The sequence below is a fragment of the Microchirus variegatus genome (assembly GCF_963457635.1).
Source record: "Microchirus variegatus genome assembly, chromosome: 2".
Lineage (NCBI taxonomy): Eukaryota > Metazoa > Chordata > Actinopteri > Pleuronectiformes > Soleidae > Microchirus > Microchirus variegatus.
The window spans coordinates 13,196,719-13,219,554 of NC_139803.1; the positions used below are offsets into that span (position 1 = coordinate 13,196,719).

General features: G+C 41.4%; 1 protein-coding gene across 1 annotated transcript in view; it reads right to left on the reverse strand.

Moving 5' to 3' along the window:
- uvrag (UV radiation resistance associated gene) overlaps nucleotides 1-22,836 on the reverse strand; it is a gene marked incomplete at its 3' end in the record, with an annotated part of 91,710 nt that overhangs the window by 6,624 nt on the left and 62,250 nt on the right. The window contains exon 14 of the mRNA XM_083910771.1: nucleotides 3,265-3,356. Coding sequence (XP_083766897.1) covers nucleotides 3,265-3,356 — 92 coding nt within the window. The remainder of the gene's footprint in view (nucleotides 1-3,264; nucleotides 3,357-22,836) is intronic.

The window sequence follows — 22,836 nt, forward strand, 5'->3', positions numbered from 1 at the left end:
TAAAAAATGGTCATATTCTTAAACACCCTCTGGTTTTCCTCAGTTTTTCCGACCACTTTGTATAAAATGATCCTCCAAAGCTCCTATGGTGTGGGTCTTGGCACTTTGGGGAGGGGAAGGCTCTCCCCCTGCAGACTGAATGTATGCTGAATTAATTCTACACGGAGAGGAAGGACCCGTTCCCCAAATCTGTTCTGGAAACAGTTCCCTCAGCCATATCCTTCATCACATCATCCCTATTTGGATGCGTGGAAGACTGAGGTGGCAACAAGGGATAAAGGAAGTAGATTAGATTCTCTCTCACACACATACAGTCTATATAGGATAACTACCTGCAGCTGCAGTCATTTTTCATGGGCTGGGTCACAGCCTTGGAAATTGGTACAACACCATCATGTAAAGGAAAAAGCTGTGTACATCGTTCATACGACAAGGCTTAGTGATTAAGCGATCCCCTCCTCATTCCTGCTGGAGGAGCATTATGAGGAAAGTTTTTCAAAAAGTAATTTTATTTTAACCTGAAAGCTGGGGTAAGGAGGATTTTGTGGGTGTTACTTCCTCCTCTAATTACAGCTATATATATTCATACATACACATATATATATACATATACATATACACACATATATATATATACATATATAGATACATATATATATAAATACATACACATATGAATATATAGATACATATATATAAATATATACACATATATAAATATATATACACATATATAGATATATGTATATATATATAAATATATATACATACATACACACATGTATATATAGATACATATATATATAAATATATATACATACACATATGTATATATAGATACATATATATAAATATATATACATACATACATTTACACACTTATATATACATATATATATATAAATATACATATATATATATAAATATATGTATATACATATATATACATATATCTTGCTTTTTTGAGTGTAGGAGGCAGCATATGGGCCATTTCACAGCAGACGTCTTCCCATGTTGTAGTCAGAAAACCACTGGTGTTACTGAGTTACTGAGTGCGAGTAGTGCGTACACTTTGACAGCGAGCCAAAAAGCACCCTGAAAATGAGGAGGAACTTATTAATCTCGTGTTTTTCGTGGAAGAGAAATACTGAAGCAGTGGCTCTGTCCAAAAGTAAAGTCCACCTACTTGCTAGAACTAAACAATACTTCCAATACATAAAAGAAGACATGGTGTGTGTGTGTGTGTGTGTGATGTGGTATAATGTGTATATTGAAAGTTGCCGTCTGACCAGAAACGCAGCGTCTTCTCACCAGATGACATCCGATTCAGAACAGCTTTTGTCACTCAGTAGGTTTGTGTTATTAGAAAAATAACAAATTATTGAGTCTGACTAACACCAGACTTTTAAAACACATGTAAAGAATGTTTTTTGTTGAGTCTAAAATGGCATTATCTCAAATTTCTAATGATTTCTGATGAATAATAGATGACTTAACCCACTTGAACCCGAAAATATTGGCAGAAGCTGGTACACAGAAGAAGGCCGGCACATTTTAGAACTATGAGGAAACTGATTAAATGCAGCGTTAAGAATTTAATATTTCAAAGTTCAGTGATGTTAAAAAAAGACTCTAACAACTGGCCGCAAGCTAAAACGGAAACGGTCTGACACTAACAGGCTGAAAGGGAGCACGTCGCCACCTAGGGTAGCGAGACGGACACACTTTATTCGATAAATCGATTCCTCACTCGTATATTGGGACACGGACAGTAGTCCAACTGAACTTAAGTGTGCGTGTGGTGTCATCGTCACACTGTGACATGCCTATGTGAAGCAGCTACATTTCATCCTTCGCTTCTTTAATATCCTCCATGCACGTACGTACACACAAACACACACAAACACATAGCTTGAGGGTGAGTGGGCCCAAATGCTTTCATCTCATGTATCTTTGGACCCTTCCACTTCCCATTAAGGACAGAGGGGGGGTGATTGAGGGCTGATTTGAGAGCTCAGGCTTTTCATGGCCTCTTTCCTTTCAAAACAAAAGATTATTCAATTAATGTGTGTAATACAAATTTTCCCCTTTGCTGACCCTGGGAGAGGAGTGGAGATCAAAGACAGCTTTCTGTTTTATAGGCCAGTGGATCTGAGGCCTGAAGCAGGCAACCCACAGGTTTTTAGTCCAAGGTTATTTACAGGCCATAAGACTGGAGAGGGAGAGAGAGGCCGTGATCTGAGCATTCCACTTATACCAGGACAAAGTGGCTGCTGCAAATCTCATCACTGAGTGCTTTTTAAAAATATACAGAGGTAGTGGTGATATAGAGAAGTGGTGCATCATTACAAAGGTGAGTTATGGCATTTTTATTCTCCTTTAATGGATAGGACGGTGAAGCATGAAGGGGTGATAGAGGGGAGAGAAACACAGTAGAGGAAACGAACCCTTTAGCATTGAAATGCAAATGTTAGTTTCAGCTCTAATTACTTGTTAAAATACCATTTTGTGATGTTAGAATGTTTTATTTGTTGTTTGTTTTTAGAGTCACAAGCCACACTGTATGAACCTGACCTGAGCCAGAGAGAGCACTAACCGAGCCTGACTTTAAAGGTGTTGTGTTACCCTTTCCCTGACACCCAATTGTTACCATGGTTACTGCACATTGACATTAAAGGTGCATTATGTAATACATCTAAATCAACTGGCCATTAAATCCTCCTAATATGTCACAGAGACTCAGGAATAATGTTCATATAACAAACTGAACTCACCAACAACAACAACAGTACAGGCAAAATATTTGCATTATGTTTTGAAATCATGTTTTGGAATGTGGCGCCACCTACCGCCGTCTACCAATCATTGCAGTCAGTAGAGTCTCAGCTGCAACAATGGCGGAGAAAACGAAACCTAAAAGACCTTGGTATTTTGAATTTGAGTGTAGTAACGGTTTTTGGCCACATTCTTACATATTCTTTCTTTAAAGAAAAATATATATTGTGCTACAGACATATGGAGGCTGGCTAAATCTGAGCCAGCCTGCCTTGGGTATCCACTTTTTCGATGACTAGAACTTCAGATTATTAAGTCACTAATGAGAAATCAAAACCTTTTCTTGATTATTACAAAGATTGAGTGGATAATCTTTGCATTTGATTCAACTAAACACCATGATCAATGAATATAATAGAACATCTCCCAGGCTGCACTAACTCATAACACTATATACAGTAATTGTGGTGTAAAGTGTTTGACTCTTACCACCGGACCAGTAGACCATGTTCCAGGAAGTTCTTCAGGTTGGGTAGTGTCTGCTGCAGGTCTGGTGTGGTCAAGCCGTGTTGGTATCTCAGCTGCAAGATAGGTGAACATATAGCGCATCATTAAACTCAAACAACCTACGACAAGCGTGCGTTGGCCCAGCACGAGCGCATATCACGGAGACATGTGTCCACATTCTCCACGTTCGAATGTAGTTTGGAGAAGACAGATATACAGTATACCTCCAGGAGAAGTCTGCAGTCTACATACTTCCAGCATGACATATTTCTACTCTCTCCATCAGACCATTATTCATCTGGACACAAAATAGGCATCCCTCCCTGATACCAGGCGTATGTGCTAATGTGTAAGGTGTGTGGAAAGATGGGTTGAGATGCGGGTGGCAAGAAAAACCAAACTCACAGTTAGAGCACCTGGACAAAATGAGGCAAAGAGAGCACACTAGAAACCGCATTAAATTCTCCCATGATTCTTATCCTCTGTCTTCAGCAGACCAAATTTCTAAATGTGCCCTTCAGTGTTTTCTCCCCTATTTCACAAAGATGGTATCGTATCTAGTTAAAAAAGAATAAATCAACAAAGCTGACCTAGAACTGCCAGAAATATCTCCTCCAATAGTCGAGCAATGTCACAGTAAGCCAGCCCTGGTCCTGGAGAGTTTATTCAAGCCATATTACCGAACAGCAGAGGAGCATCACGCCACACGTCCAGCATACAGCTCTGAGGCCCCCGCTGTCACACACACTGCCTGCACCAGCTGACATCTGTTTTGTTTCCACTCGGGTGCCACAACAAGCGCTCAACTTCTTTTTTTTACACACACGCAAGCATGCACTCGTCCAGCAACAGGATGAAGTGCACATGATAGAGCGCTCGCCCAGGATAACATTCTTCTCATTCTTATGCTGCATAATAAATGAGGAACAAGATGGTCAAGGAATTGCAGAGAAATGAAGCTGAAGATCACATTTCCATGTTTTTACTTTGGCTTTACTGCATATTATACCCTACTTCTATCCTAGTTCCCTGGTGTCCTAATGAACATGTCTGTGACATGCTTTGGTCAAAATACCTTAAGGATGAAGCAGTTCAATAACCGTGCGTCACTGAGGCTCAGGCTGCTAACAGCAGTTAGCATTTGGAAAAGCGATCATTTGCCGACTCTAGCCGGCACATTGCCGTCGTATATAAAAAGTAAATCCTCTGAGGCTGGAAGTTTGTGTAGAACTCTGTGCTGCACTGTGCAGCCAAGAATAGAACACTTTGCAGACTTCCGCTCTTTCGGATACTATTGTACTAGCCTGCACTCTCGCGTTTTTAGGGACAAAGCGGAGCTCTACGAGACAACAATTCCAGAAATGTGTCATTGTAACGTCACAATGGAAGTCAACATTGCATGTTTTATCTCCTGTACTTACACCGAGGCGGACCTAAAAAAAAACATGAGTGAGTGATCTTTTCCACACTTTGCCTACTCCTAGGGCCTCCAGAGTCCCAAATATAAGTATTAAAATGATTAAAAAGTGGATTTTGCATAATATGTCTCCTTTAAGAAAAAGACAAATTGCTAGCAAAGAATCAGCCAATCTCCCAACACCAGTTTACTTGTGGCAAATGCTATAATAATCAGACAGGTCACTGCTGCAGTGCTCAGTGACTCTTGTAAAGCTTGATTAATGACCAAAGGACTGGCATTAAAGCTTCAGCCAGAAAGGTCATGCTGACAGAGTGCACACAGACCCCCTTGTGCATGTGTGTCAAATTTCTACTCAACATAAAACGGCTAAATCCCACTTTCTCTGAACAGCTGCCAGAATCATGCGAGACCAGTATCGTAAGAATGGTGCGGCATTTGGAGGCCATGTAGCAGTGTGTTCACGTGTCCGAATCAGCGTTTCAGCGTGTTGTCTGTGACCTGGCCTCGAATGGTGTGCGATAGAGATGACAGCTCTGACGATATCAGAGGAGGGTTTTTATCAAAAGCAGTCCAGACTGAGGGAGCCCGGACAAGGGAAGGGTGTTGCCTCGAATCCCAGCTGGTGATGGACTGGTCCAAAAACCTACGAGAACAACACAGAGATCCATTCATGGCTCCGAGTTTAACCTCGGGGTCTGACCAGATGACGACACCGTGCTGTCCACAGGGCCGGCAGAACGGAATTGGGTTTAAAACAGAAGGCCAAGATTAATAACACCACCAGTTTAGAAACAGAACGAGCATAGCAACATTGGGCAGGGGGGGGCTTGCTTGTTCTGTGGCCAGATGTTAAAAAAAAAGAAAGAAAAACCCAATCTCATGGAAATCTCAAAGTTATGGTCTAGAAAATATGAGATTTGAGAAAAGAATAAGAGATATGAGGAAAAGAGTAAATATTATGGCTTCACCAAAGGTAAACAGCATTTGTTGGAGATATGTTATGCTTTCTTTGATGGTTAGAAGGCATAACAAAACGCTTTAAACACTATTGCTTGGCCTGAGCTTTGTGGTGTGTGTAATACGGACACAGTGTGTCTGACAGGAGCCCTATGTCAAATTACATGGCTGTATGTCTGAGTGTGTGTGGGAGAGAGAGAGGGCACTGGTATGTGTGCCTGCCGCCTTTTGTTTTCCTTACATATGGAGAGACCTTATACCAAGTGTGCAACACACAGAAACTGGATATGTGTTAAGACGAGGAAGTGATGGCTGACATCACTGTGGCGGGCACTTCGTTACTATCAAGCATGTCGTGGGGGGATTAAATTATAGCAGGATGTTCCTGGGAGCACATGTGCAGATGCTGTATGTTTCCTTGAGGAATGTGACTGGATTCTTCATCATATATACACGACCGCTCGAAAGTTTGGGGTCACCAATACAATTTTTTTTGTGTTTTCCATTAAAAGTCACACTTTTATTGATCAAAAGAGTTGCAAAATGAACAGAAAATACAGTCAAGATAATGACAAGATTAGAAATGGGTTTTCTCATCATCCAATAGCCTTGTAATGCTATTAGTAAACACAATGTACCATTAGAACACTGGAAAGATGCTGGAAATGGGCCTCTACACACCTATGTACATACTGTATGTTAGTTATGAAGGTCTACTTACATACATTAACTTTTTTTTTGGTCAAAAACCTCCTAGTTGCTGTAAATGAGCTGATAGAAATCTTTCCTCACTGAAGCTCTCATCAGCCACGGTGTTTCTGACTGAAATCTCACCCCCAGAAGATAAACTGTGTTGTGATTGGCCAGCCGGCGTAGAGCCTTCCCAACTGTCTTGTGATTGGCTAATACCCGGAAGTGACGTAATTAGCACACCGGCTTTCAGAAGCTGCAGTTCCCCCTTCTGGAACGGCTACTCATTATCAAACATTGTTTTAATGTTAAAAATGGCTTTGTCACGACTCCCCGCCGCAGTCCCTTTTATGACTTTTATGTCTTTGACCCGGAGATGGCCAGTAGTGTACTGGTGACTGCTGCTGCAAAACATTCTGTAGTGAAGTGTGTTAAACACATTCAGACAGGTCGGACGACAGAATACTGCAACCGTACTGCTGACCCAGCGCATAGCAAGCAATATTCATAAACTGGTCTGTCCCCTCCCTAGTGGACACTGCATTAGGTTTCTCCTCAGTGTGCGCTATATGATGTATTCTTTATGACCTTAGTCATGGGAAGGCATAGTATATCCTCGACTGGCTGTCGGATATAAAAACATCAGCCACATTTCTTCTTCTCTTCTCACCAGAGATAAACAAAAAAACATCAGCGATCCGACTGTGTCATCTGGAGGAAAGAAAAAAAGAAAATCTCTTCAAAGAAAGGGAGACAAAGGAGGTAGTTTAATGGCATGAAGCTGTGTGTCATTTCCAATTGTCACACCCCAAAAGTGTTGATGGTTGTATGGAAACAAACAGCAGAGAAGGAAGGTCTAGTTTCTGGTCTATAAACCAAAGCCAGTCCTGCGTGTGCATTGTAACCGATATGAAACAATGTGTTTTAACTGACACAAGGTAAGAAAAACTTCACTGATTTATTTCTGTTGCACATTACAGGAATGGAAATTTGTGGCCAAAATCCCACTCCAAAAGCCAATAAAACGATTAGCTTGCAGCATCATGAAAAAAATCCCGAGTGTTTCTATGTCAACAACTCCAGACCTGATCTGACAAATTGCTCAGAATCAGTCCACTTGAGACTGCTTGTCATTTCCAGTTTCCCTTTCATACATCCTTTTGATGAATGTTGGTGGAGTTCTTTGCGTGTGTGTGTGTGTATGGAAGTGCTTTCACGCTGGCCATAGGGGTTCTTTGTGATGGGGCTAACCAGATCGTGGTGAGAAATTCCCAGGGCCAACTGAGGATGGCTGAAAGGTGAGAGCATGCTTAATATGTGGGGAGGGGGGTTGGACATGGAGGGAGCACCCAGTGGGGCTCTTTCACATGATGACATAGTGAAACAGATCCGGCTAAGTCTCCTCGTCAGTGTTCACACCTTTGTGTCTGGACACTCCCTTCGCATTTACCTTTTCAACAAATCTCACTCAAGGCTTTGGAGAGTTTGCGGTATGTGTACGGGGGTAATCACTTGGTTTGACCCTAAGGTTTGTCATGACTGTGTTTGGAGGTTGGGGGATGAGCATACCTGACCCCTAACATCTGAGGATTTCGAGACTCAATCTTATCCATCACAAAAGACATAGCGACAGCTCAAAGAATGCAGCAGCGTATACTTCCCCAGTCTGCCAATCCAACGGAGCCACAAGTTCAGATAAACACAGTCAAACGGACCGGAGTTGGCAGGAACCAGCTTACGGTAACCCCTAACCCTAACCCAACCCTAACTCCATCATTTGGCAAATCCCTGCCAGTTTGCTTTGAGTTCTGAAGAGCAGCTAAACAAATGCAGCCAAGCTTATGCCACATATAATTTTTTCCCCTGAGTTTGTCAGTACCAATCACCTTCAGCTCAGAGCCTGAGTGTGGGAGGGCCACAGAGAGGTTTGAGAGTGATTGCTGATGATGTGGCGTAGGAGGGCAACCAAGGTTGCAAAGCACAGCCCCCCCACACCCCCACACGCCCATCCACATCTTCGGTGAGGTCACCGTAGAAGCTGCTCATCAGAGCAGACATCAAAACGGTTCAGCTGGTGCACATTATTAGCATCATTTGACACAAGGTTTTCCATCTAGTGGAAATCTGGGCCACAGGATATTTTCATCAAGAGCGCTGCATTTTATGTGTCAAGAGGTTAAAAGTCTACGAATCAAACCACATCGCACACAATTATTGTGATTTATAATTAACATGCTTTTGTCCACTGGGGGTAAAAAATAGGGATGTGTTTTTTACATAGCACATAGGCCGCTTCCTGTTCCCAGGGGGAGACAATCAAGGAGTTTGTTAGGTACTATGACAGCTTGTTATGGAGGAGCTAACCAGGTGTTCCTCTCTCCACCATCCCTCTGGTCAATCTGTGGACTGAGTACTTCAGCAGAGATCATGAGGTTAACACAGACATTAGTCTTCATGCACGGACCTCCTATGTAAAGAAGTGGAGCCATGGGAGATAAGCTGCCACTGACAATATTTCAAATGCAAAGAAAACATACACAGAATAAAATCATAATATATATAAGAGTTGAATAATATTATGGTGGAGCGATATATCCTGCGATAAACTAGGAACATGTGTGGACTAATTTGTTCCATTATAACGAAACACTTCCTGTCACTTCTAAACTGAAGTGAAAACCAATCTGTTGCTTGCTTACCGTTTTTCTAATGTGCCCAATTAAATAGCGAAAACTGTGTTAAGACTCAATGTGCTCAACATTCGTGTCTTTATGTAGGCCATTTGTCAGAGGTTTAAATGCATGTAATTTCAAATGAGACAAAATTGGCCATAAAATGGCCAGCACCCAACTGTTTCTTGGCTTGGACGAGCAGCTTTGGGGCATCTACAGTGTCCTCTGGAGTCTTTGGCTGGAGCATAGAAACCACATGGCCCACACAAGGTGTTTTGTTCATGATTAAGCTCAAGGAGCGATCGACTCCAGCCGAGAGTTTGCCTGCAGATGACTCCTTCACAGTGCATTGCAAAAGCCAACTTCCTCGTGGCAGCAGGTGAAGTTTTACAGCATATTACAGATGTCATTAAAACTTGTGTACGCGCTCTCATTACATCTCTTGGTTTCTACACAAGCAGCTCACGCCGCGGCATATCGATCTCATTATTTTGTTTTGTGTTTACAGCTGCCCGCCACACATACAGCTCAGGATCTTCGAAACAGCATCTACTTCTCTGCTTTGCCAACAAAGCTCTTATTTGCCAACTATTCAAAGGGCGAGTCCAGCTTCGAGATCGTAACGACCCCTGGTAGAAGAGAACGACAATTGATCATGTGGGGAAATAGTAAATAAAAAAATTAAAAAGTAAATAGTTGTTGGATTTCTCACCGAGCAGCGTCCATTGCTGAACATGAAAATGTGCTTTCCTTGTTGAGGCTTTTAGCAATCAAATCCAATAACAAAAAACATACAAACACGTGAACTGAAAGTATTGTGAAAAATGTTCACGTGGTGAATTTAATCAACGTCCACTAAAGATGTTCACACCACGTTATGCACAGTGTGGTCAGATATTGTACTTTCCTGCCGTTGCGTTTACTTTTCACGTGATTCTTCTTCAACTTCACTTGATTTATATCAAACACAATCCCACTTCTGAGGAACTATTTTTAGCTCGCTGCCTGGTGGATTTGAAAACGGTTGATTATGTTTGTTGCAGTGTGGGGCTTTTATGATTCCACCCATCTGGGCTCATCGTGGGCACATAATGAAACTCGCCCCGTACAGCCTTCACTCATCTTCTAAATAAATTACACTGGAATGTCGAGCAGGACGCAAACAAAATGGCTACAGATGGGAGAACGTAAGCATATATACAGTTTCAGTGCTCTTTTTAATGTATATTTGATTTGATGTGTATTTGCCTTTACTGTCTGTTTGTAGAGTTTCATGCTTTGTATTGGACAATGGTAGGTGAAACCACACAAGGTTGGAAATCTCAACAATCGTGTGGCACAGTTTGGAATATGAAATCCAGCTAGATTAATCACCGCTGCCTTTCATGTGTGCAAACAGAGCAGGGGGTGGAGATTTTGAATCCGGTGCGATTCATATGATTCATTCACAACAGAAATTCACTTCCCTTAAACTTGAGTTCCCTGGCCTTGTTTTTACGCCACAGTCGTCATCACCCACTCCTAAAAACCGAACTGGGAATCCAGACTTGCAACACCACAGCTGCCTGCTCACCACAGAAATGATCGCACCACATTTTTCGGTGTGAAGCATCACCGTTGTGTCATGCGAGACGAGGGATTTCTGAAGTTGCTGTACTAAAGTTTATGTTTTAGATTAAAGGATGAAGGTGAGAGTCTCAATGGTTAGAATTATTGCTCTTCCACATGGCCTGGCTTTAATTTTTTGAAATGGCGAAATTCAGGGGAAAAGAAGGATTGACTAAGTCACTTACTTCTTATTATTACTTCTTCTAAGTCTGGAATTAATTTTCATACAAATGTTTCCAGGAAGAAAAACTGCAACTCAAAAAAACTCACCAAAATAAAATATTGAGGAACAAGTAGCAGTGACACTGTGTCACTAGATATTCAAGTGTACTTTGCACAGTCAGGGTTGGGTTGGGTTGGTTGGTAGGTGTTGAACAATTGATTAACCACTGCCGTTAATTCTACAAATTACTCAACTAGCGTATGGTTTTAAAATGACAGTTACAATAATTAACTCAACAATCATCAAAAACCTACCATAGTTACTTTTTTTTTATTCATAAACAACTCTTCTACCGAGCAGTTCTCAATGTCAACAAGGAAGTAGTATTTAAAAAGAGGCGGTTTGTAGGATATGTTAGTCGGCCAACCTGGAGATCAAAAGGATTGCGTTGAAGTTGCAAAAGATTGTGTTGTAGAGAGAGAAGTGTGATCCCCTGGTTCGTTTCTCACCTCCGCACAGCTGGCCGATCCCAACGTGAAGCAGGTGTGAACGTCGGAAAAATCCAACAGTGAATGTTTAGAGGGGAAAGGGGGGGATTTCCCAAGATAACTCTCTCCAACAACTGTGCAACACGACAGAGACACAGCGAACGACTATTTGAAGACATGGATGATGGAACAGGACCGTTTCTGTGTCAAATGAAAGTCGTGGGTTAATAATTCATAACTTTTATCAGCCTCTGTCAACCAAAAGGTAACTGATGTACCACACAGTGAGATTCTATTCACAATACAAGATGGCGAGGAAGATAATTGGAGCTAAAATTAAAAGGTGTCATTTGGTTTTTGGTTCAACTACGACAGGGAATTGTAAAGGGCAGAATTAAAGTGACCCTGCCGGTCAGAGCTTAATGGCCTTTATTTGGCCAGGAAAAACTGTGCTTACTGCAAATCTGATATCGAAGGAGAAGTCAATTACTTCAACGCATCAAAAAATATGTGAAAATATGCTAAATGTCCTCAAGTGATGAAACTTCTGTCAATGTTGGTTGGGGCTAGAGCTCAGCTTTTTGAGCATCGATTAATCAGTTTAAAGCTGTTTTTCATGATTAAAACAAGATATCTGATAGTTTTAGTTTACTAAGGACATCCATATTACTATGCTTCCTGAGCAAAATGTAGTTTAGCAATTCCCAGTTTGTTTTACTGTGGAGTAAAATCCTGGGAACTGCTGTGAACAACTGTGAATGATGAACGCTATTCTCTACATTGTTATAGATACAGATTGAAGCAGTTGGGTTTTGAAGTCAATAGCGTTTTCAAGAATTATAGTGACATAACGTAGAGAAGGCAACCCTTAAAAGGGACCATTATAAATTCAGATGGTGTTGTTTTTTGATCACTAGTACAATGTGGAATCGGTTTTAAAACAATAACAAGTTTCAGCCAAGAAACTAACGTATTTCAGGTTTTAACGGAGCGCAATAGTAAATCAGTGGAATAAGACTGCGTTTAAAAGACGTGCACGGCCAAGAGGCCTTTGTCTTTCGGAAAATAGTATTTAGTGGAGAAGTGTGTTCAAGATTAATAAGTTACTGTCTTTCGCTGCTGCAACCTTATCAGAGTAAGATTTTTAAGACCCAGCACTCCAATTGTTCATGGGACACAGTTCATACAACGTTCAAGAACTTCCTTGACAGGTGAAATGTAATATTCACTGTACTTCCCGTCTCTGTTGCCATTTCAAAGAAGCGTGTAATAAAAAAAGGTTTTTCAATATTGCATACACTCAAAGGTTCTTCCACTTCATTTAACTTCCTTTACCTCGGCCAGGTTTCTCCTTTTACTCTCCCCTCCTTTCGGTCTCTTCCACACTGTGGTAATGTAATACAGGTGTGTGGTGCACTCACTGCGCCCCAGTCTGATTCTAAAGCAGCCCTAACTCAAACCAGATTCTTCCGTCGCATTACTTGTTGTTTCACTTTGCCGAGTATCATATTGCTTCCAAATTCGGTCAACAGATTTACATAATTACGGGAAAAGGCTCTGTGAGATGAATAGGAAATTCACTTAGGGAGACCACCGGTGACAAGAGACCAATGTTAGTCCCTTTTGACCCCAATCACTGCACGGAGGTCGCTACGGCCATGCCCACAGTCTTAATGAGATCCCTTCATGGTGTAGGTTATTGCTGGTCAGTGAAGTGCCGTGTGCTACAGTGACATCTATTGGAAGAGCCACCAACCCTTGATGTCGCTCTGCTTCTCAGGGCTAATTAGTGTCGCCAGTGTAACACTGGAGCTGAGCTGTGTAATCCAACACCCAAACACGCTGACCCTGTTTGTGAAGTCCCTTTCGTTGAGGTCAACTTCCTGTTAGCAGTATTGACATACAGAGCCATCATCAATCCTTTTTGGCACACCTAACAAGAACTTGTGGTTGGTTGAGGCTCACCTAACAGAATATGCTAATGAGCTGCTTTGTAGTTTGAAATTTAAAGCACAAGGAGGTTGTTCTTCAGAGAGGCCACAAACCTTTGTGGTGTGAATGGAGAACAGTGCCGAACAGTGAAGGGCACACATTGTGTAATGGGTGAGTGAAGGGAAATTGTGGGAGAGAGTCTCAGCTCACTCAGCACAGGTCTAACATCATCTTTTTCAGCATGGAAACATACATTACTGGAGGAAAAAGTAATCCGGAACAAATGCACCAAACTTTTGCCCTTGTAGTACAATGCCTTTTAAATACCACTGCCAAATAATATAAATTTAATTTCAACCAGAATCTGATTACACTCGTTTTATTACTTGGAATGAAACTACTGTGGTATTTTACAAGGGAAACTTTTTTTAACATGTATGTTGTGTTTCCACAAGGCCCCTTAGGAAAATAGTGGGTCAAAGCGGAGAGGATGAATATGTGGTTTGTGGGCAGGTGTCTATCCTGGCTTCACGTTTCCCACAAGTTCTCTTAAACCCACTTCTTGTGAATGAGCATATTATTTTCCTTTTCTCTTTTACGACTGAGAATTTCTATTAGCGTGACCACTCCGTTGGAGGCAGTGTGGAGAGCCTGCGCTGGTAAACTGTTGACATTCTACCTCATGTGTCCCAAGTCCCCCAAGCTCTCAGAAGAAGAGATACTTGAGAAAATAACTGCTTATTTTAACATGTTAAACATCTGAGTGAACAATAACAACAGGTGAACAATGAATAATGGGACGTTTTCTTGCTCTTCCCCACGAGACAAAAATAGCAATCTTCTGCATCTGGCAAATACAGTACCACTGGGGGAAATTCTCTATGCTTTCTTCGCAGAATCCATTTGTCAAATAAGGAGACAGACTTGACGACAGTAAAATGACCATGTCTGGGTCTACAGTACAGCTCACAGGCCTACTACATACATGCCCTATCAAAACAGTAAGCAAAAGATCCCAGATTAAAGTGCAGACTTCCAATATTTCATAGAGTTCAAAGGGATATCCATCTAGATCCTGCTGCTATCCCAGCGAGGTAAAATATGGAGCATCAAACTGCTCCGTGGAGGAATTTGGGTTGGTGAGGATCAAGGTTGAATTTGGAGGAGCATGAGGACTTTGACATACCCACATGGAGAAGGATTTATAATATGTATAACAACAATGCACAGTATGTGCATGCAATGGCTGTATATACTGTACGTACAGATGAATATATGATCATCTGTTTTTTTGTGTGCGTCTGTGTAAATGTTCACATGCGAGCCTTATCGGGTCAACTGGACAGGATTACAACATATTAAAGCTCCCATAGAGTGGTCCTATTGCACATATATGCGAGTTATGGAGTTGTACTTACATACATTAACTTTTCAAAAACATCCGAGTTGCTGCAAACGAGCCGATCGAAATCTCTCCTCACTGAAGCTCTCGCCAGCCGCGCAGTTTCAGACCGAAATCTCACCTCCAGAAGACAGAGCTGTGTTGTGATTGGGCAGCCAACGAGCGCTTTCCCAAACTGTCTTGTGATTGGCCAAGTGACGCAATTAGCACGTCAGCTCTCAGAAGCACAGCTCCCCCTCTGGAACGGTGGATGCACTGCTACTCATTATCAAAACATTGTTTAAAAATGGCTTTGTCACGACTCCCCGACGCAGTCCCTTTTTACGCCTTTGACCCAGAGTCGGACCCAGAGTCAGAAGTCACCCATCGCAAGTGAAACACCTCCACAACGGACGTTCTTCTTCTTCTGCGGTTCATTGTACGCAATCGTATGTGCCCGGACTAGTGCGCGGAGCAGGAGGATCTGCTGTTCAGGAGACGGGATCCTTACATCACGATTGCAGGCTTTTTTAGACCGCTTGCAGAGCCAGAGAATACAATAAAACCCAACGTTCTCAGCAGTGGTTGAACTGTTTGTTTCGAAACTTTAGGGCTTCATAAAGGAGGTAATAGTGCAGATACAACTTTAATTGGAATTCCGGTCTATGGGAGCTTTAAGTATTAGCCAGGATTCTAGGTGTAAGACAACAGATTCCTGCTCTTGCAGAACACAACCCATACAGCTTTCTAAGGCATAGATGAAGCCCTCAGTATGATTTAGAAACAAATATGTCGTATGTGAAACAATATAAAAGATAAGCATCGTTTAACACAGATATTAGTGAGATCTTAGCGGGATTTCACAGTCAAAAACAAAAGTCAAACAAAAAAAATAGAGACCGTTCTGCTTGAGTAAAGACACATTCAGACCGAGTCGAGTCACAAAGCCAGAGTGACTAATTTGACTCTGAACAAACAGTACAGGATCATGTTGTGCATACCGTCACTCACAAGCCGAAAAACACAAAAAGAACAGTTGACGCACAAAAACATCAGCGCATTCTTGTTTGCATCACTCACAGCCTTCTCTGCAGTTCATTTACGTCCAACGCACAGCTTAAGAACCCGTGCAATGGTGCATGACAGTGATGTTTAAGTTAAAACATTCAAAAGCAGCATAAACAAGACAAGAACAAAAACATGTCTCTCCTTTTTATTGGCTCCCTGTATCAAATTAAAACCTGCCACTTTAAAGTGAGGAGTCAAGACTGTGTCCAGTTTACTTTGGACAGCTCAGAGCATTCCCTGATCTTCTGGGTTTGTTCAATTGTGACCTGCTCAGTGTTAAGGATGTTTAAGCTTTTTTTTTTCTTCAACACTGCCAAAATACCTTCAGTGTTTGGAATTCAAAGAGTCAATGAAAATTGCAGAGAGATTTTCCGATAATGATTGGCTAACTGCTCTTTGTGAATACACGATTATTTTGACCAGTGAAGCAATGCAATAACACCGGCCAAAATCCCGTCTGAAGCATTTGCTGCGTTATTAGCTTAAAATTTGGGAACCGAGGTCTAATCAGTGGTTTTGAGGGGCTGACATAATGTCACCAGTGCTGTCTGCGCCGGACCGATGAGAAACATGTATGCGTGGTGGAATGTCACGTGTCAATGTTGCTTCTCATGAAGGCACAAATGTGAGGCTCACACTTTGACAGCAAAATAGTGAAAAATGTGTTTCAACACAGTTTCAATTCAATTTTTACAGATTAAAAATGTATTGATTACCAATGTCTATTTGTTTTCGAGTGCATGCTATTTATCTGGACTATAATACTGTGCAAATATGACTCATACCAGCAGAGGGCGCACATCAACCAAATCACATACGTAATTAGCAGGAATGCACAATACTTTCAGCACAATATCGGTATCGGCAGATATTAGCCTTAAAATGGACTAACGGATATTGGCAAACATGCCAAGATCCGCCGATACTAGTGGGCTGAATAAGCTGCTACCCTATTTATTTTTTGATATTTTAATCTGCATCAAAAATTCGTGAAACTAAATGACCTCTGGAGTTGGGCAAAAGGAAAGATGTATATCGGTATCGGTTATTAGCCAGTATACTGTATCGGATATCGGCAACAAAGTCCAATATCATGCACCTAGCAATTAGCATGAAAATAAGCCAAAGTGCAAGGAAACAAAGGTGAAGTTAAGCTAACTGAAGTGGCTTCTTAAAGTGGAACATTTAACCCGAACCCGAACCCCTAATTTAACAGCTTTGGAGTCACTTGTTGTGAGCCTTTCAAAATCAGAGCCATCGGCCCGGAGAACTCAGAATCAGGAGGTTTTACGAAGTCTGGGATCTCGTGAGAACCAGGAATTGCTTCACACAAAACTTAGCCAGGTACCGGCTGTAAGATCAACGCAATGATACTGCTATTTTTGACTTTCATCATGGCAGAGCCCGGGAAAAAGAAGCAGAGAAAAACCCTTGTTGAAGGAAGTGAGGCTAAGTGGTAGATGATGGATGGATGGACGTTCACGGTGGCGTCGTAAAAATATGTACTACGAAACTATAAGGGGAGCTCCGTAGAGAAAAAAGGTGAAAAAGCAACCAGAAAGTTCCTTTAACTGCACCTTTGCTGGGGCATGACGCCGCAGAGGACAGTACGGCTACAGCCACGATACTACTCCATGTGGATATCATCCTGAAGAGTCTTTGCATTTTGTTGAGTCCAGAGGAATACTTAAAAGTGTACGATTTATGGCGATGTTCAAAGATGGTTCCTATGTAAAACACAGCGGCAGCTCTGCAGCAGACACACTCCCTGTGTGAACAACAGAGCAGCATGAAATAAAGCAGATCAGCAATTCAGGCGTTGCACACGCAACCAGTGAGGCCCTTGCCTAACCCCCTACCCTTCAGTCAAACGGTAACCACATCATTACATTTCCCTTACATGGATGCATTTTAGTTGTCGCATAAAGAACCAGTATATTTTTCCCGTCTTGTCCCCACAACAGCTACAGGTTTCCTTAATAAACAAACATATAAATAGCTCCATAGAGGTTTTAAAATATGACCTAATTCTCAAGAACCAAATCCAAATGGGACTTGAAGAGACAGACAGAACGATGAACAAGGAACAAACGGCTATTGTATGGGGAAATTCATTTTGGCCACCAACTGTTTGGTGGCCAACTATGTAATAGATTCCATTAATCTCAGCATGGGGCAGAGAGAGTGAGGTTAAACGTGTGGTTTCGAACTTCTTAATGAGCTGGAAGGTCACTGCTGAGGGACACTGAAGGCGAATGTGAAATACAGGTCACCTGAGAGCTCCTTGCAGAGGCTGCACTCAATCATTTTAGTGATATGTGAAGGAATCTATGAAAAGACATCAATACAATGTTAGTGAAAAAACAAAAATTCAAAAAAAGTGCTCTCATCAGTTGGATTTATTGATCGTAACTCAGGAGTACAGACTCCAGACAAGTGTTGTGGACTGTCAGACGATGTCAGGAGGAGAAGCTCTTTATCAACGACGATGTGGGAGAAGAATTATGATGGAGCGGCTGCCAGGTGAACGTCACCCGACTCCTCGTTTGTCAGAGCCACGGAGGACGGAGCAAATGCGGCACACCTCTGCAGACTTAACTTTGTGCTCCACGGCTTCACTCTCACTGTTGTAACGGCTGTGAGGCTGACGCTCCGAACGCATAAAAGCCAAACACATAAAAGCCAAACACATGCGCTGACATAAATAATTACAGCGTGTGCAATCGTGTTTATATTTGTAGTTGGATGCATACTTAGGCAGGGTGCAGTTACTGTGGACAGCATCATAATCGCTGCGAAAAAGCACAAGCCCGACGACTTGGCTGAGACTTGTGACAACTTAAAAAAAAGGGGGGTCCGTTTCCATGGGGACGACAACTGTATTGGCAATAACTCGTCCACTAAAACTTTAGAGGAGGCTGCCTGGCGTCATCATGGCTAAGTAACAACCTGGATTGCAACAACAAACAAAACAGTTGAGAGGCAATCAAACTCAATCCAACTCTACCGTAGATTACAGCCTGAACCTTTGAGCTCTAACTTTGAATTCAGACATTTTTATGTGAAACTAAATGTCTATATAATATATTTTATGAATTGCAAAAAGGTAGATTTCTATATTGTAGGACCATGCTCTCGCTAGGTAGTGCAAGGACTTTTATTACTTGCCACAAGACCACATGATGAGAGGAACATTCTCCGTGCGGCAAAAGGCTCGGAAAATGAAAAGGTCTTTTTTAGATTCAAAGCAAACAGCTTACACTAATTATTTTAAAAAGGGAAAAAGGGGAAAAGAAAAACACCTCACAGGAGCCTCCTTTTGAACTGGAGCTAGTGTTTATTTAACAGCTGCTTTCATTAGCCACTTAGCCCCTTTTCTCCAATAACTGTAAAACGATTACGTGTCCTCTGGGGCGATCGGGGCCGAGCTCATCACAGACACTTCATGAATAACAACAAGGTGTGACGAGACGGATGAGAGGATGACATCGCGGCGAAGACACTCCACCCATGTCATCCTCTCCTGGTGGAGGAATAGACACTGACATGAGGAGCTGATAGAGAAACACTCCTCTAATGAGGGGAGTGTTTGTTTGAAGGGGAAGGGTGTCGGTGCGACACATGACAAACCACACAATGTGTGTAGTCTCTTTTATTGAATGTGTAATTTCTTAAGTAAAGTTTTACTTTTACTTTATTTTGAATCGATCAGTTTTTTTTATGATAACAAATGATGAGCTGAACACGACTTCACTTCACTGATGATACGGCTGCTGTCAGAGACTGAGGGAAAAATAGGTTTAACCCTTTAAGGTACTACTCAACCATTTGGTCGACCACACTTTAAGTCACTATATCTGATTGTAAAATGCATCAAGCTGAACTCACTCACACTAAACTTGTTCTAAATGTTGTACTTTATGAATTATGAAAACCAGGTTTATTATGAACAGACGTCTCAACCGTTTGGTAGAGGCCTGTATCTGTAATACCGTAGGGTCTAAAAAAATAAAAAATAAAATACTGATTGTAGTTATTGTTATCAGAAGTAAATGAAAAAAAAAAAAAAAAAAAAAATGCAAAGAAATTATTTTCCTTTGCTTTTTTCTTGGTGCATACCTCAAAGGGTTAAACCGCTTAACAAAAGGCTCACCTAATAAAATCTGTCTTCATGTTATTCATTTTATTGTACCAATACATAATCAATGCATAAAAACGGTTTATACATCTCTTTTCAATTCCTATTCAACTTGTTTTATGTCGTCTTTCTCCGCTACTTCCTGTATTGGTGTCAAAGAAAATCAGTAAAGCTGCTAAGTCAAACCATGGTACTTTAACATATTTTATTGTTTAACTTTTACTTCATATGTTGGTACTGAAGCACTAGTGTCTTAAAGCGATGCACTCTATTATTATTCATATTTATCTGCAGAAAAAAACAAGTTACAGTTTGTATTAGCTGAGGCTGAAGGAAGGCACTGTTGATTATCACATGTGACAGAGAATGTTATATTATTGCAATTTGGGTTTTCGGGTTTGCAATTTCAACATATTTATGAATCGTTTACCGAATAATAAACCTTTTTTTTTTCCATAGTGGATGTAGAAGTGCACATATTTTTTATTTTTTTCTTCATGAAAGAAAATCAGATATTTTTGAGTTTAATCTGTCAAAACTAAAATGGATGTCGTCAAATAGCATGTTTTTGTCCTTAAATATAATAGAAAAACACATCCACATCCACAGTGTGGGTGCAATTACAGTAAGTAAGACAGACAATGAATCCCCTTTAACCCGATGATGAGCGCCACTGTGGTCCGGAGCCGTTGTGTGAATTCCGCAAAAAGGCTGCCGATTGGCCGGAGTCAGAGGGGGCTGTAATGAAATCCACATGAAAACAGGAACAGCACAGGATACAGGGACTAACACAGAGCCAGCACGACAGATATTCTTTCAAATATTGACCAGATGGGGCCAGCATTGTTTTATCCTAAGAGCTGTTTAATGTCATTGAGCCGCAATAAGCCTCTCAGTTCATGATGAAATACTTCGACTCCCAAAACACCCATGTGACACCACGAGGGGGTTTGATGAATTAACAAAAAAAACAGGTTTTTCTAAACTTGCTGACATAAAATATACTTAGTGTCTGCCCTCTCCATTCTTATGTCAAGTCCTGGAAGGGCCCAGAAGCAGAGAGAATTATTTTGTTTTGAGGCTTGAGCCATTTCCCTTCAACTGTATGTCAGAGGAAAAACAGAATGGACCTAAAAAAAAAAAGCTGATTTCAGTTATGGGATTTTTACTCTCTGTGACATAACTATGATCAAAGGAGGCGAGCGATCCTCCTGTGAAGATCTTTTAACTTTCTATGTACTGTCTGGCAGGAGGGGGGTGTCCCTTTTATCTTCTGAGCAGTTATTTTCCTTTTAACCAGAGCCATTTTTTGGAGATATTTTCACAGAAATGTGGCGAGATGAGTTGAGAAAGGATGTGTCGCTTAACCCGAGTGGTATATTGTAGAACGCAGTGAGCCAACGGGGGAGAGAACAGACTCCAAATGAACATGCCTAAGTTACAAATTCCAACCAGCTGGAAACTGCAGACACACTATTAAGTAAATGATGGAGCGGAGCAGCCAAAAACTTTCCAAACTACCAGAATTACAGCAACCCCCGTGATTTAGAGGCAAATCCACAGTCTGACCCATGTGGGAATAAGATTTTCTCAAGTGATGCGATGATGCTTCTTAATTGGGAAGGACAGATCTAAATTATGTATAATAGCCCTTGTTATTCTGCAAATTACAACGGTCAAGGTTTAGAACAACAACTGTTTTGTTTTAGCAGTAGTTCTGAATAGACAGAAATATCAAATAAAATATCTGCTTTGGTTGCGTCTTTCCGACATTATTTCTCCATTACACACAGGGGATTAACATTTACTCTCACCAGAGGAGCTACTTAGTGGAAGTAGCTCCTCTGGTACCTCTTTGTGGCGATGCACAAACCTGGAAGTACCAGCCACAAAACGTGGAAATTCAATTAGACGAATTTAAGTGTTTCATAAAGTCATAGGTGGCTGTCGGGGAGGAATTCCCATAAAAAGCCTGGAGCTCAGGCACACTCGCAACGCACCAATGGCCTCGGTATGTACTGACGCCCAAAACTGTAAACCAAAAGCACAGTGACATACACTAACAACGGCTGTCTTAAGACTCGCTTATAAATCACGACGTCTGGCTGAAGGCGAGCACAAAGTACACAGACAACAAAGACCACTCTTATGGTTTACTCTGCAGCATCTATTAATTTTATTTTGCTTTCATATATGAGAAACAGAAACCTGCGGCAGGGTGGTTAGGACTTCGCACAACTAGAGCCTGACCGATATAATGATCAACCAAATGTGTAAATAACCCAGAAACAGGTTTGTTTCTTTAGGTTTCAAAGTAGCTGGTATTCATTAGATTAGAAGATTTCAGATTTCTTCTCTTGCACTTTCATCTTAGGGCCAATTCCAATTCCTATCTTAACCCTCAAGCTCAACCGGAATCTTAACTGGCCTCAAAACCAAGTGTTGAGGGTTATTTTGTCACTTAGAAATGGGACACCCCTTAAATGCAGATACGTCTTCAGACTGCGGGGGGCAGAATAACGCGAAAGCTGCGTCCAGTTTGTGAACTCCAAAAAAGAAGAAGAAGAACACATTTACGTCAGGATTATTTATTACGATGCGTTTGTCAGTCACGTTATTAGGTTGTCAGTTAGTTATAAGATGATACTCATACAAATACCACAACCACGGACATATTCAGCTGACAGTTACCACACACCACGGCTTATTGAAAAGTAAACTATAGCAAACGATGGCGCGTGCGCACCGGCCGGCTATTGACAATAGATCGTAAAATAAAAATAAATGTTACCCAACAATGACGTCAGTAATACATAATATGGGCCTAAACTAAGATAATACAATGGTTTTCATAATTCTTATATCTCTATTAACAAAGAAAATACTTAATTTGTATCGCACTCGCTTCACTGCTTTCGACACCATTTTTCTAATGTGAAAACACGCAATGCATTCTGGGAAGCCCTTGCTCCCAAGGGTGGTCTCGGAAAATCTAAATATTGAGGGCGATACAGCCCTTAAACTTTCCCCTCAACTT